Source organism: Triturus cristatus, chromosome 6 (assembly GCF_964204655.1).
Source record: "Triturus cristatus chromosome 6, aTriCri1.1, whole genome shotgun sequence".
In the NCBI taxonomy this organism is placed as follows: domain Eukaryota; kingdom Metazoa; phylum Chordata; class Amphibia; order Caudata; family Salamandridae; genus Triturus; species Triturus cristatus.
In genome coordinates this window covers 1,266,310,889-1,266,327,535 of record NC_140589.1, presented here as the reverse complement: position 1 = coordinate 1,266,327,535, position 16,647 = coordinate 1,266,310,889, and the positions used below count along the sequence as shown (strand labels likewise).

Below are 16,647 nucleotides of genomic sequence, written 5' to 3'. Positions count from 1 at the left end.
AAAGAGAAGATGTTGATGATTTCCAGTATTTTAACCTGTTTAAGCATGAAAATGTCTGCCAAGCTAGTAAAAAAAGTAGTCAGTTGGCAACCCTACCAAGTAGTATGATGGTCAAAATACCATTCAAGATCCTCCCGCACCCCAGTTAGAATCAATCCACCTGAGACATTAGTGAAACTTTCTTGGTGATGCCACTCCTATCTCTAATTTGCTTGTTGAATAAAATTTGGAGGCATGTTATGTACAAGACAGGTGCAGCTCGGTCCTTTGAAATAGGCTTAAGCAACTCCCTAGGTGTCATGTTAGTCATGCCGCGTAGGTCCGCAAAGATGTTTTTGGAATGTGGAAGTACAATTAATGATTTTCCTGGCATCAATAGCACTATCTGGACTGACAGGCATCCTTTGCTCAACATGTAGGAACTAATTGCTCTTTCTCTCTTCTCTCTTCTGTTCCTCCCACAGAGCAGGGACTTAGTACTGTCTCATTCGACTCTGGTTCTTTATCTGTTCTCTGGTGGATTATTTTTTAATGAAATTTTCACACCAAAACACAGAATCCTTCGAGATGATATCCATTGACTTATTTGCATTATGTACATTTGAGTCCTAAACAAATTTCACAATTAGATATACTTTACATTTTCACGGCACAGCAGCAAGCCCAGCATCAAACACAATTAGGGTTGTCACAAACACCAATATTTACATGCTACTGCTACTATCAGACTCACCATCCTGCTCCCTGCCAGTCTTCGTTGGATTTAACAATTCCCTACATCACTCTCTCCAGATCTCCGGGATTACAATGTACTCCTCTAGCTTTTCATCCCTACAACAGGCTTTCGTATGTAGTTCCTCCACCAGGGACCACTCTCCCACATCCCTCATCCAACTCACGAACGATGGAGCCAGGTCACCCATGCAGCAAATGTCCACCCTCCGTTTGGCCAACACCAACGCTAGACGTAATAATTTATTGGCCATTTTCTTATTCTTTCGTTGCGGTACCAGCCCCAAGAAACACTGATCTGGCGTAACCTCTAGTAAGATTCCCACCCCTTCACGGAGTCTTGCTACTATAGTAACCCAATACTGGTGGACTTCTGGGCATTCCTACGCTAGGTGTATGAACACTGAATGGGCCCTGTGACATCTAGGGCATTCATATGACCGGGTGGTGTCTATACGGTGTAGCCTCACAGGGGTCATATACACCCGCTGTAAAAAGTTATAGTGCAGTAGCTTAAGCAGGGCATTACAAGACACCTTACGTGTTAGAATACATATCCTCATCCAATCTTTATCCGTCAACGGTGCCTGTAGGTCCTCAATCCAGGCGTCCCATGCCCTATGGGCTAGAGACCCCAAATCCACCCTCATGGCCTTATACAACAATGACACCAGCCAACGTCGACCGCCACACGTTAGCAATATGTTTAGAGTCTCAGTGGTCCGGGGCATGTCTGGGTAAGTGGGCCATGTGACTTTGGCCAGCTCCAACAGGTCTGCGTATTGAAGATATTGCCCCTGCCCCAAATCAAACCTGTCGCACTCCTGCTCAAAGGTAAGGAAGGTGTCATTCACGTACAAGTCCGCCAAAACCATGCAGCCACCATCCCTCCAAGCCTGGAAAGACCTGCTCTCCACCATCCTTCACACTGAAACTAACTGCCAAATGGGCAACTCCGGGTGAAAGGGAGCCTGCCCCAACACTCGTTCCACAACTTTCTGTCACAGGAAGGCCGTTTGCCTAACCACATATGGTAGTTCTGCACTCACCCCAGCACCCTCCATCAAATCGCAGGTAGGTTCTCTGGTTGCACCCTGCCACCAAGTAAGCACTTTTCACAATTATCACCCTCATCCAACCATTCATTGCACAGCACGCTGAAGGTGCGCCACATAATAATGGAGATCAAACCTAGGCACCCCGAGCTCCCCCTCCTCATACCACTTGGAAAGCACCTGCCAAGCTACTCTGGAGCGCTTCCCCGCCCAAAACAGTGTTACCGACAGGGAGTTCAGCTGTCGAAACACCTTCGCAGGAATTGGGCTAAATGCATTCTGCAGGACATACAAACCTCTTGGCAGCATCACGATCTTTGTCACAGCTATTCTACCCATTAGGGACAGTAGTAGCGTATTCCAAAAGGTCACAGAGTGCCTCAGTGACTCAACTACCCTGGTTATATTCAGCTGAAGTAACTTCGCATTCCTGTGGGCCACCTGCACTCCTGGGTATCTAAAGTAGTCTGTCTCACAACCAGACTAGGCAGCTCCTCTGCCCTACACTCTCTCAGTCCTGCCAGGGGGAATGCCAAGGACTTACGCCTATTGATGCACAATCCTGAGTATACTGCAAAGTGGTCCAACAACAGCAGAAATTTCGGTATAGCCTCACGCTGGGACATAAGATAGAACAGCGCCTCATCCGAATACAACAAGATAAGGTGTGTACCATTCCTGATTTGTATGCCCCAACAACCTAGACCTTGTCTTGCCCATACCGCCATAGGCTCAATGGCCAGAGCAAAGAGAAGCGGCAACAGAGGGCATCCCTGCCGCGTACTTAGCCCCAGCAACCACTGCATTGACCTGGTATGGCCCAACCGCACATGTATCATGGGGTTCGTATATAATATTTTGACCCACCTACAAAAGCTTGGTCTAACCCCAATCTTCTGAGAATTTCCAACAGATATCCCGAGTCGACCGTGTCAAACGCATTTTCAAGGTCAACTGAGACCAGTGCCATCTCCTCAGGGGCTACCTGCGTCTCATGGACGTGCTCGGCCCAGGATAAAACTGCACTGGTCCTCCTGAACTTGGTAGCGAATGTGTGGTCTCAGTCGTGTGGCCAGCACTTTGCACAGAATTTTAAAATATGTGTTGATCATTGTCAATGGTCGGTATGCCGTCGGGTCCTGAACATCCCCACCCAGCTTCTGGATCATACAAATTTTACCCTCGCGCATCATAGGGGCCAATATTCCACTATCAAATGACTCATTAAATGTCTGCAACAATGGCTGAACCAACTTTGCTGAGTATGCCTGGTAATACTCGATTGGCAGCAAGTCACCCCCCGGAGCCTTGGCACTAGGGATGTCTGCTATTACCTCTGCCAACTCCTCTCCAGTAATCTGCACATCCAGCTCCGCCCTAACTTCTTCAGACAGTTTCCTCAGCTGGAGACCCTGCAAGAGGAATGTAAAGGTCAGCTCTGACCAAGGGGTCAGCCCCGTACACTTTCTCCCGGTGTTGCGGAAACAATTTCAGCATATCTACCCGAGTATAGACCAGCTCACCCGACTGGCTGCGGAGGCTAGTAATCAATGGGGGGCATGTTCCTTATGCAATATCCATGCCAATAATCGGCTGGACATGTCTTCCTCTGCATGCAGCCGTTGTCGATACTTAGTAAGCGTATACTTGTCCAGCCTATCCCACGTATCAGCAACCTGCTCACGCAGTGCACGCTCTCACTCCTGGGTATCATCTTGACCCTGCGGCCCTGACTGGAGCTCTGCCAGCAATTTCTCCCTATCCCGCAGCTCGGACTGCAATTGCTTCTGAATGCCATACGTCAATCCCATTGCCACCCCCCAGCCCATCGCCTTCATCGAGTCCCACTCATTGGCTCTATTACTTACAGTGCCCCAATTAAGAGATATGTACTCTGTCAATGTGTTCGAGATTGCCTCTCTCCCAACTTGATCTTCCAGTAACTGCCAGCTACAGGGGCCATGCACCCCGGCCGCCCACTGAACCGAACAGCACACTTGTACATGATTGGACAGAAAATGTGCCAAATGAGTAATCTCCACTGCCATAAACGCGGGGTACACAATCGCCAGCACCCTGTCTAACCGGCTATGTGTATTATGAGTGGTCGTGTAACAAGTAAATATTTTCTGAGTCATATGGTGATCTCTCCGAACAACCCGGAAGCCCAGGTCACTCATCAGCCTCTGCAATTGCTTGGTCATACGTGGCTTGGTACCCCTTTTGGGCGGACATCTGTCCAGCTCATGGTCCAGCACACAGTTAAAGTCTCCTAACCACAGCATTGAGATGTCCAAGTCTGCGGTGATCATATCCTGCAGGGCCACAAAAAAGTTTGGTTTATCAATATTGGGGGCATAAGTATTTAGTATACTAACGTCTCTACCATCCAGCTTGCCCCTTAATAACACATAGTGGCCCTCTACGTCTGCTTCGGTATACTGTAGAGTAAAGAAGGCACCGGGTGCCACCCAAATCAGAGCCCCCATAGCATAAGTAGAGTACGACGAGTGAAACACCTGACCCCTCCATTTTTTTGGCAGATGTGCAGCCCCAGCATCATCCAGATGCGTCTCTTGCAGGCATGCAAACTTTATGTTATGCCGCTTAAGGAATGAGAGGACTCTATGTCGCTTAGTGCAGGTGCCCAACCCCCTGACATTCCAACTGAGAATCTTTACATCGCGCACCATAGTTAGTCACTCGTACACACTGTCTGGCCGTGTAAGACTCATCACTCTCCTGCAATGACACGCCCTTCTTCGTAACACAACGTATGGTCACACAACAACAACTATCACATTTAAAAATCTGTCAAAAAGTTGGCTTTGCAGGAGAAACAGAAGGGGGATGGGAGCACACTGCTACCTCCCAGCACAGTTCGCCCCTTTGCATCCTGGTACATGCAGTTCAATTTAAATGCTTACTTGAAATTTTGCAGAGTGTCTCACCAAAGTTGGTGCAGGTTAGTGCTGTTAATCTCTAGACACATGTGTTTCTGGATTTCATCCTTCTTGCAGGAGAAACCCTTCCATAAAATATACTTTTTTTGCAGGAGGTTTATTCGGTGGAAAACAAGTTTTAGCGTGAAACTTCTCCAAGTTCGTTTACAGGAAACTTGATCTGCTGAAATATGTTGGAAAATTCACAAACTTTGCAACTACATACATTTCGCACAAACCTGCCACCAGAAAAGGAATTGCACACAGCCCTCGTGTCTATGTGGTGAGACAGACGAGAAGCTTGCAATGGAAGAACAGACATCATGTTGATAAACAGAGTTTTCTCAAAGGCTAGGAAAGAAGAGGGTCGTGACCCTCCAGAGTCCCTCGTGGATCCCTCAAAGATCATCATCACATTTAGGCAGCTGGAGTTTGAATGGAAGAACCAAGGAGGCAGTTAGTAGAGATGTCGGAAGCAACCAAGCTGCAGTTTATGCTAAGCCGGAACCCAATCCACAGTGGTGCGTTAACCGACTCATCTAACCATTCAGGTGCATCCGGAACGGAGAGGCCAGTGAATGACAGGCAGTGCAGCACATCTCCTCTAACTCCGTGCACACTAGACAATAGTGAAGCAAAATTTTAATTTTCTTGTTTAAGAGCAGTTTCTGTCCTTTAATATATATTAATAGAGCGGTGCTTTAAAACAGATTCCCCCACCAGCTCCAATTATGTTTTTAGGTCGAGCCTGGGCAGCGCATGCGCGGCTCTGCAAGCCATACTGTATTAATGTATGGATGTGAATCTCCGCCTGCTCCATGACGAGTTTTTTCATTGGCTTGTGTCATTGTCCATTGTAAACTGTGGCTTTTCATTAGTCAATATGCTTAGAAGTCCCTCCTTAGTACCATCTTTCCCATTTTGTAACCTCACGAGGACACCCCGTTATGTGTGTTGTTGCTCAGTAGGCTTTAATTACAGCCTCAGAGCACTTATTTCTTAAAGAGCTTTGTCCAGCCCGGTCTTGCCGGCAGGACACGCTCTCTTCCTAACGCATTTGCAATGCAATAGGTCTCACATTTGCGAGAGTTCAAGCTATTGGCATTGTAAATGACTGCCTTTTATTTAGCTGTTTTTGAATTTAAAAAAACACATGAATAAAAGTCATTGTCATTCACAATGCCAATATCTCAAAATCTCGTAAATGCTAGACCTATTGAATTGCAAATGCTTGTTTATTTGTTACACATCTCTATCCGCTTTCCCAGTGCTGGCACGTGTGGTAGAACGAATGTTATAGGAATGCTAGGATTTGATAATTAACGATGTAGGGGATAACGAGGAAAGAGATGTGCCGATATAGCTAGCAGGGTTAATTTATGGATCTAACAGTAAGATTTGTCGACTTTGAAGCCGGGGAACCAGGTTCGAGTTTCGGCGTCGGCTCAACAGCCTGCGATTCTGGGCAAATCACTTTATCTTCCCGTGCCTACCAACAATAAATGTATCCTTGTGGGAGGCAATTGATACTCATGTAAAGCGCTCCAAAACTACCAGGTCGTGTGCGCGAAATAAAAAGTGGCAAAAAAAAATGTCAACTTGGAAAATGCGATGATTTTAAATCTGACCCACGAAACCACCATGTACGATATTTTTGTAGAAAAGTGGGCGGGCAAAGCTGCCATCGCCCATGCTATTGGCTAATAAATACAGGGGGTTTGACCTGCTTATCGATCTTATTGGCTCACTGCTCTGTTGTTTCGTTTTGTCGGATTGGGTCATTGAGTATCTTCAGAATGAAACAGACCCGACTATTTATTGTTACGACTATCTGCACTAAAGCAAACCAATGTGAAGGCAGGAGCAGGGACCGGTGCGTGTGCAGACTGGTCCGTACGTCCTGTCACGTGACTTGGGCGCGCAGTTTGCCTACTTTTCTGACAGTCCCGCGCCCTGGCGGGTTGGTGTGGTTGTTAAACTCTGCTGGGGAGATGGAAGACTCGTTCAATGTGAAGTTTGTGTCCCAGAAAATCAGCAAGACTCGCTGGCGCCCCGTACCATCGGCATCCCTGCAGCAGCCGAAAGTGTTCGCCACCGGTTCATGGGACAACGAGGTACTGCTCATGCTTTTGTTATACTTTTGTGTATACGACCATGCCTCTTCTAGCAACATAAAAGCACAAGTTCCAGCACACAAACATCGTATGGCTACAAAGTTTGGAAGGGCTGAAAGTGGCACATACTGTCGTAAAACTTGACAGCTATGAACTCGGTCCACTGCCTCCCAACCTAATTTGCAACTCTGTAGTGGTGGCTAGCTCCTAATGGACCACTGCAGTGGTCGAAGTGGGGAAAAAAAAGTAGGGGAACTGTGGGCGGAGCATCAGGGGGCGGGAATATTCCGAGGATTGGGTCAGTGGGCGGAGTCAGAGGTGTGGCTAGAAAGAGCAAAACATCCCAATTTTTAGTATGTTTGGCATTTCACTGACGAGTTACAGCTTATAATGTTATTTAATGCAACCAATAGATACACGTTTATTTGAGGTTTAATAGATGAGTTATTGACATTAAAATACATTTGCAATTTGGGATACGTATTCAATCACAGAATGTCCCAAATACGCATATAGGTGGAATCATAAGCCATTTGTGTCCGAGCCATGCAGTTTCTTTCATTAGCACTTCTCCCTTTTTCTAACCAATTCTGAACATAACATTTGGCTTTAGATTCGATGACAGGAAGCCCCACGTGTTGGGGAGCACTGTTGATGACATCATTCTGTGCCCCACGGTCAATGCAAAATTGTATTCATGTGTTTTTACATGCTTCAAGCAACATGTCATGAAGCCAGCATTAGATGCCTCTTAGTTTCCTGTTATTGTATCTAGACCTAGCACTCTAAAACAACCCAGACCTGTTGGTTTTGCAGATGTTTTTAGCGGTATCAGATGAATGAGATACAACTATTTTATGAGTAGTTTGTGTAATTACCACTCAAGTTAGATAGCAATCAGAATTGCAAATGCATCAATTCTGAAATTATGAGACTCAAACATTGGTACAGTCAAAAATAGGTAGTGGTCCTCAGATTATTTCAATCAGTTATTTTCTCCCCTACAGGCTACTATCCTCTGCAATCACTATTAGACACCTTCCTCCTTTGTCTCTCCATTAGCACTGTAGGTGTCTAGGAATACCACCCACCAGACACTGCATGAGAGAAGTTCAAACATGAATGGCAAAATATCCTAGTTTGCAAATGTTTTCCACATAATTATAACTCTGCCGTGTTTGCCACATAAAGCACCATCTGCTTCATAAGCTGATGGTTTTACCTAAAAATTTGTTTGTATCTCAAATGGATCAAAACAACGTGACTTGTGTTGCTGTGAAGTGGAGGGCCCTTTACAAAGGTTGACTGGTCACGTTCTCAGGGCTGCTATTAATGAGGCGAAAGCTTTGCAGAGACTGTTAGTATGTGTAAAAATTTCAAAATAACAAAGTATCAGAAAATGTACCACATTAAGCTGCAGTCTTTCATTGCTGCATAATTTAGTCAACACTGGAACATAATTTTGCCCTCCATTACTGCGTAATTGCAGCAGCCCAAAAGCAGGCAGCACATGTTAAAAGTGATGGCTGCTTGAAGCAAAGAGACACCGTGAAGTTTGAGAACTTAGGGACATATTTACGGGAATGGTGGTGCAACGCATCAAGTTACTTTGCTGCCCTGCGTCACAGGGAAAGGGCAGAAATGCACCGTCTTTATCCAATACGGTGCATTCCTGCCTTTGCCAAGTGTGCTGGTGCCGTTTCGTCAGCCTAGCGCCAACGCAGGCACCCTTGCACCATGGTGCAAGGGTACCTCCGTTGCATGCAGCATTGTTTTTGTGCACAAAAGCAAACCTGAGAGGCTTTTTCCTCTTTGTATGTGTGCTGCACATATAGAAAGAGGAAAACAGGGAGAAATAAAGATGTTTCTCCTTGTTGTGCCTCCCTTGGGGAGGCGTAAGATTTTGAATCAGTCCCAGGTTTAAAAGTCCTTGTAAATCTGGGAATGCATAAAAAACGTGAGAGTTGAGTGGGAACACCCACTGCAACGCCTCCCTTGTGCAGAGTAAGTCAAAGCAGCAATGAGTGTTTTTTGCCTCAAACGTTGAGGACATGAAAACTGTGCTCTTAGTGTACACAGGTAAGCCTTTGGTGTACTCGTGGACAGCAAGGAAGGGCATAAGCAGGGCTCAGAAGATTAAGGGATTCTTGAGGAAAATCTGATCTGACTCACAGAAACCCACAGGGCTCCTCCACATTCATGTCAGCCAGCAAGCTGCTCAAACATCGACATTATGTATTCAAGTGTCCTGCTAACTATACCTTTTGAACTGTCTGGCTTGCTAACTCTCCTACCCACAAAAAACTTGAAAGAGCTCTTGAGGGCTGAAGGCAAAATTATATTTTCATTCGGGAAGTGAAGGATACATCCAACTTTATTTTTTGTGGTGACACAATCGTACATTAGTTAGGCTGTAATGCATTGCTAAAACAAAATCACAAACCTAAGAGGTCCCAAGGGCAAGACCTATTGGCTTTGCCAATGCTTGTTTAGATATCTCATTTACTAAATGGGGCACTTTTAGTTTGGTGCCAGACAGGGCCAAACTGGGAACCCAAAGCAGCCCTGGGAAATTTGTGTCCATCCCCTGCACAGTGTGATGCATGTGAACGCAGCAAGCAAGGCTGATGACTGCACAAGGGACACGGGGAGAGGGTGTTCTCTCCCCTAGAAAATTTTGGAAAAAATTACATAAATGGTGCATTCTACAACACATTGTATTATGTATTCCATTGTATTAGCTTTTAGAGAACAGTAAATGATGACCTTACGGTGCACCAGGATACGACAATCTTGTTGGGGCCCTTCAAGGATTCCCTCACTATCACCCTCCAACAGCGCCCCTCATCTCTCCACTGCCCCTCTCTCACATGTATTTAAATTGTTTGATAGTGCCTCTCATACCAGTGAGGGACTTGGAGCACTTTACATCATGCACACATACAGAGACAATTAATCATACGTGTGTAAATCAATGTTTAGAAAATGTTTACAACACAAAAAGGGCTACAAGGTGTTAGGATTCACATGCCATCAATTCTGGTTGGCATTTTTTTAAGATCTGGAACACAACCCGAGGTTTCAAAATGTAACACAGTAGTTGGATTTTCTAAAAAGAATGTATTTCTTCCCAAACAAACCAATTTTAGCAGTATTAGGATAATGAATGACTGGGGAAAAAACATAACTTCCAAACCCTCACCATGCAGTTTGCATGTAGCTCTCTGTGACAAAAGCAGCAACCCACTGAGCTTTGCCCATTAAATACAGTTCTGTGATTTGTATGGTACAGGTTCTTTGCAGCGGGCATTTTAACCCTCTTTGCTACAATGGATGGGTCAAAACTGGCAATAGACAATACTCCAATCTCTCTCCAACAGGAAGATCAACCACCAGAGATATAAATCTTGACTCTTGTATTGTTGCCTGAAATCTGCTGGGCTTACAAGGAATCCTGCAGTGATTTTTGCGTTTTTGAGAGTGAGAAGTGAGTCATTGTGCTGGACAGCCCTGCGGGTTTTGTTACTGGGGGTCGATTTTGCAGCCTCCAGTAATAAAACCAGATGCCCAGTACACCAGCCCGGCCTTGGAGCCAGGGCTTATTTGTTTTCACAGTCAGACCCTGGATGGGGCTCACAAGGGGCTCTGGTGTCACAGAAATGGACACCTCGGGCTGCTTTTATGTTATATCCTTGGAAAAGGGTAAACCGTATTTTCAAAAAGACCACATCCCTGAACATAGACAGAGAAGCAGTACACATTTTATAAAATATAATACGGAAAACAGCAGATAAGACATTAAACATTTTCCACATTTATTTTTAAAACGCGCCAAGGTTTGAGCACAGTCTGCCACGAATTCCAGTCCTCTTCCTTTCCGTGTGGTATTGTCAGTCTGGGTGCAGGGCCGGCTTTAGAGCTGGTGGCGCCCTGTGCGACAATGTTTGTTGGCGCCCCCCCAATGACCACCTCCACCACGGATTCTCTCACTAGCACCCTTTAACAGTGACCAAGTCTCCATAACCACAGTCTCTCAGATGCATTGAATTAGTTATATAGCGCCACTCATACCAGTGTAGGGTGTCCAAGCACTTTGTCTCTGTGTAATGTGTGTGTGATGCAATCAATCATACGTGTGTAAATCAGTGTATAGGAAATGTTACATAACCCAAAGGACTAAAAGTGTAGGAGTCACATGTCATCCATACTAGTATAGTTTAAGAGTTCTTGGTGTGGAGAAGCACAAACTCGGAGTCGAACAAGAAACAGCATAGTTGGGAGTTTTCTTTAATAACAAGAATCGATTTCTAGCCAAATTAAATCTTTTTGCAACATTAATCAATGTTCTAATAATGTATACTTTGCAGTGTGTATGCAGTTCTAGGAAGAAAGTTAGTAGCTCACTATTCTATATTAGGACTTTAAGTTATAAATTGCAAGTAACAAAAAAGATGTCTCTTTTGAAAGCAGTAACCTGCTGATCTGTTTACATCATACCCACTCTGTAATCTACTTGGTACACGTTCTTTGCAGCAGGCATATTAACCCTCTGCACTAACTTCACCGAAGTCAAAACCTCAACTATAGAAAATGCTCATCTCTCTCCAGGAAGATAATTAATCACACGAGTTTTATTGACATTTATGTGAGGCCTGGTAATTGTGGAGGAAAGAAACGCTGCAGCAGGTGCTTCAAAAGCACAATAAACTTTCAAACACGGCGCCCCCAGGAAGCCAGCACCCAGTGAGTGGGTCGCACCGCCCTAAAACCGGCCCTGTCTGGGTGAGCTCGAAAATAAAGGGCAGATGAGGTCAAGGGCGGGGCCGCCAATGCGTCCTAATGTGTCCATTGTATTGGTCACAGTGGGGGCAGGCGGGTGGCCTCCTCACTAAATGAGGTGTAAATCACTGCACAGCCCGGCCCATCAGAGGTAGCCGGGTTTTTGTGCTGATTGATTGCTCCTCCAGTGCACCACGGCTCCTACAGTGTTGCTGGGCAGGTCCCTGCCCACAGATACAGGGGGGAAGGGGGAGGGGGTCCTGGCAACTGCAGAGGTTTCCTCGCTATGCAGCACACCGGCCTGGATGATGCTGTAGTATTTCTTTTAAGCTCAGAGCATTCCTGCCGTCCCGGGACGCATTTTTGAAACGAAGAAGTAGGGGAACGGACTTGGTTAAATTAAATAAGTAGGGGCACGCCGTGCCCCTCCGTTCCCGCCCACTTCGACCACTGGACCACTGCCATACCTAGAGGACCTTGCTCTAGCCACCCCTTGCCTCCATATTCCAAGCACGCTTCTGAAGTACGCAGCTATATTTATTTTTTATTTATTTATTAAATGCATTTTTATAAAGCGCGGACTTTACCCGAAGGCTTCAGAGCGCTGTGCAATAGAACCAGTTACGTTACTTTTGAGAAATGTTACAAAATAGAATGTTACAAAAATGAACAGGAGACTAGAAAAGGTAGGGTGAAGGCAAGAACACAATATCAAACACAGCAAGCAAGGGTGAGGAATGTACAAGACAATATTACAAATTTACAATGATGAACGAACTTCCCAGTGGCGTCTGAGAATGAAGGTATTATTACAGAAAGTGTCTTTGGAAGAGAAGAGATTTGAGGTCAGCTTTGAAGATCCAGATAGAGGTGGTGGCACGGAGCAATGGAGGAAGCGAGTTCCAGATTCTCACCGCATTATCTGAGAACGATTGAGCCACCAATCTTTCCTTTTTGAAAGAGGGGGGCTCAAGCAGAAACAGGTCTCGAGCCTCCAGACATTTTCAGTTTATTCGCCAGGTAACGAGGGGAGGAAGTGTGCAAGGCTTTGTGGGTGATGCAGGCTGTTTTGTAAATAGATCTTGCCTCGATGGGAGCCATCGAAGAGAAGCCAGGATAGGAGTGATGTAGTCACTTAGTTTGGACCCTGAAATAAAGCGAGCTGCTGAATGGGGGACGGATTTGAGGGGGGAGAGGTGAGATTTGGGTAGGCCAGTCAGAAGAGAATTGCAGTAATCCAGTCTAGAGAGAACTAGCGATTGGACCAAGGTTTTTAGGTCTTTCTCCGGGAAGAACCGACAAATCCCCCACAGAAGGCACAGCTGGTAACGTGCGTTCTTGGAAATGGAGTTGATGTGGGAGATTAGGTTGAGACTTTTGTCAAGTATGATACCTAGTGATTTAGCGCTGTCGACGATGATGGGTTTATTGTTGAGTAAATTCAGCTGATCCATCCTGGATTGAACAGGAGGTGGGGAGAGATAGGTAGATAGGAGGAGGAATTCAGTTTTGGAGGGATTGAGAATGAGTTGGTGAACTAACATCCAGTTGTGAATTGAGTTGAGTAGTGAGAGATCTTGTGAGGAAGACACCTTGAGGTAGATTTGAGTGTCCTCTGCATAGAGATGGTAGTGGATCCCAGATTTACTTAGGAGGTTCCCTAATGGTTCCAGATAGCGATTAAACAAAGTGGGTGCAAGGATAGAACTTTAAGGGACGCCTTGACCAACCGCCAATGGAGACGAAAGACTGTTAGCTATCTTGATCATTTGGGTTCTGTCTGAGAGGAATGAGGCAAACCATGTAAGTACTGTACCTTCCACGCCCATTCTCTGTTGAGGAGTGTTAAGGAGGGTGTTGTGATTAACAGTGTCAAAGGCTGCAGAGAGGTTAAGAAGAATCAGAAGGCACGATTCCCCAGAATCGAGTATATGCAGCGCATCATCAATCACTTGCAGCAGGGCTGTTTCAGTGCTGCAATTTTGAATGAAGCCAGACTGGAACACATCAAGGAGATTATTGTCCATAATATGTAGGGAAAGTTGTTTCGCAATACATTTTTCTGTGATTTCTTTTGAAAGAAAAGAGAGGTTGGTGATGGGGTGGAAGTTGTTGAGGTCGTTCGCATCTGCGGAGGTTTTTTTTAGAAGAGGGGTAACCGGTCCTGTCCTGTTTTGAGGGCAGCTGGGAGGGAGCCTTGACTGAGGAAGAGATTAACTAGCTTGGTCCAGGTGGAGAGAGTATTGGTGTAGAAATCCATGGCGATGACACTAGGGATGGGGTCAGAACAATGGTTGGAAGGTTTGGTTTCGAGGATGCATTTGAGGAGGCGGCAAAGTTCTGCCAAGTGAGTAAGGATTTTCGCTCCTCAATGGGGGTGGGGTGAGTGACCTGATCCACCAGTGATTTGACCTTTTCATCAAAGGATATAGCGAATTCTGCTGATTTTCTTTGAAGAATCCTCAGGCGTGGTGGTTTGGGGAGAGCAGTTAGGGTTTTTGATGAGGTCAAAAAGTGTTTTGCGTCTGTTTTTGGCTGAGTCGAGGAGGGATCTGAAATGTGATGCTTTTTCATGGAAGATGTGCTTGTGGTATTTGGATCTTAGCGAACGTAAATGAGAGAGATTGGAGGTGGATGGAGATTGTCTCCAATGTTTCTCCAAGATTCTAAGGTTCTTCCTTTCATCATAGAGAGCTTTATTGAACCAAGGTGCTGAGGGGGTGGGTCTTTTCCTTTTGATTTGGAGTGGAGCGACTATCGATTTTGACTGCTAGGACTTGGAGGCAATGGGAGGTGAGATTGTTGACATCCATGTTAGGGTCTTGTCTAGGAAGTGAACGCATAGCAGAATCGCAGTGTGTCAAGATCCATGTTTTTAGTGTTGCGGAACCAGGTAGAAGCCCTTTTAGGTTGGCCGAGAGTTATAACGTGCGAAAGGTGAAAACGGAAGGGAATGAGGAAGTGGTCTGACCAGTCTACATGGATAGGGGGAGCAATAGTAAGCAGGTCTGCTTTAGAAATAACAAGGTCCAGAATTGAGCCCTTAGTGTGTAATTTCCGAGCTGTATTGGAAAAGATCATTGGCTGAGAGAAAGGTGGCAAGCTTGTTGGCAGCCAAGTCTTCCAAGCAGTCCCAGTGGAGATAGAAGTCACCCAGGAAGATCTGCCTGTCACTTTGAGAATATTGGTCACTGATGAAGTCGGTGAGTTGCTCCAAAAAGGAACAACAGTTACCGGGTGGGTGGTAGATGGCATGGAACCTGAAGGGTGAGCCGTGATGTACTTGAAGTTCTAGGGATAGGCATTAGAATATACGGAAGATGGTATGAAAGGCTTTAATTTGAAGGGAGTTTCAGAAGATGATAGCGACACCTCCCCCAATTTTGTCTGTTCTGTTGTTTCTGAGGATAGAGTAGTCGGTAGGTAGCAGAAGATCAAACCAAGTTTGAGAGGAGTCATTAAACCAGGTGAGGAAGAGTATGTCAAGATTGTAGTGGGCGATAGTGTCAGAGATTTCCAGTTTGTGTTTGTTTGCAGAGCCGCAGTTGTGTAGTAAACCATGCAGCTCTGAGAACTGTTTTGGTGATGGGGGTGTTTGGGCTGTGGATAGGGATAACATTCTTGTATGAGGGTGCCAGGGAAGAAGAAAACTGGTTAGTTCTGACAGAAGAGATTGTCTGAATAGTGAATTGAGTAGAATTTTTGCAGAGGAAAGTGGATGGGGATTGTTGTTGGTAGTCTTGTAGCTAGCCAGTAGGTTGCCGATGTCTGCGGAGGACACTGTGGTTGGCTTTATTGGGGCGCAGAAGCAAGGAACTCCTTGGGAGGTTGTTAGGGAAGGGGGGTATCCTAGCACTTAAAAGTGAGATGAACGCTTCAAGCTGGGAAATGGAAGCGATGAGAGAATCAAGCTTATTTTCCAGGGAGCAGAGGGCTGAGCATGGAGTGTTGGGTGGCGAGATGGTTAAGGGAGGGAGTGCAGTAGGTGAAGGAGGACAGGGAGAGTTGGGGCAACGGGGGGGGGTATTGGGGTGCAAGGGTAGAAGGTGGGGAAAGATGTGATAGAAAGGAGTGTAGGGTGTTAAAGTAATATTTTTACTGGTGTTTAGAGGGGAAGAGTAGAGATCACAAGTAGGAGGAGGAGACCGTTGAGGAGTAGAGAGGGAGGGCGGGAGGTGGAGGGGGGTCAAAGGAGGGCTGGAGATACGGAAAGATGAGAGGAGAAGGGGCTGTACAGGGAGGGGAAAAATGGGATTCTCCTCCTGTGGTAGGATCCCTCCCATTAGTCATAATTATGCAAGCAGGAATAATTGCGTAATTAACTGTAATTTCACTTCAAAGAGCAATGTGGAATTATCAAAATTACTCCGATTACTCCAGCGTAATTGAAATTGCGCCCTGGTCTACTTACCACCCATCGTACTACGCTTAATTAGAGTTGGGGAAATTGCCTTTTTTTTCCACCAGCGGTACATACGTTTGAAACTACATTCCTTGTTGCCATTTTAGTCTCCGGTGGTTTGGAATTGGGTGGGAATACGAATAAAATCCACCTCAAAACAAAAATTCCTCATTCTGGGCATTGGGGAATGCAAGGAATGAAGAACTCTTATGCTGCTTCCCTCTGTCAGGGACTAACCATTGTAATTGACTTGGTTGTTCCTTGGCAGTCTTCTTCAAAGTAAGTTCACCCTTAGGGGAGCTTGAGTGTGATGCCTACCTGCCAAGAAATCTCTGAAGGCAGACATTTATGCCACCATTTTAGGCCGCGACAGTTGGCGATTTTGAAAAATAAAAATGGGGGGGGGGGGGGGTATATTTTCTCCCATTGACTTTTATTGAGATAGAGACACTTTAATGTTGGTTTTAATCTGGACTTTCCAGACTGAATCATGTCTTGGCATGTATGCAGGTGCTGCATAAATTCCCTGTATGGAAAGTTGCTTTGGAGTGTACTGTGAGCCTGTGTTCAGTGTATTTACCATAATCTCTTCACTGCCCTAAGTATAAATAAAAACATCCAGA

General features: G+C 45.6%; 1 protein-coding gene across 1 annotated transcript in view; it reads left to right on the top strand.

The window, feature by feature from the left end:
• Positions 1 to 6,576: 6,576 nt before the first annotated feature.
• The window catches only part of NUP43 (nucleoporin 43), a 203,009-nt gene continuing 192,938 nt past the window's right edge, over positions 6,577 to 16,647 (top strand). The window contains exon 1 of the mRNA XM_085612218.1: positions 6,577 to 6,843. Coding sequence (XP_085468344.1) covers positions 6,721 to 6,843 — 123 coding nt within the window. The 5' untranslated portion in view covers positions 6,577 to 6,720. The remainder of the gene's footprint in view (positions 6,844 to 16,647) is intronic.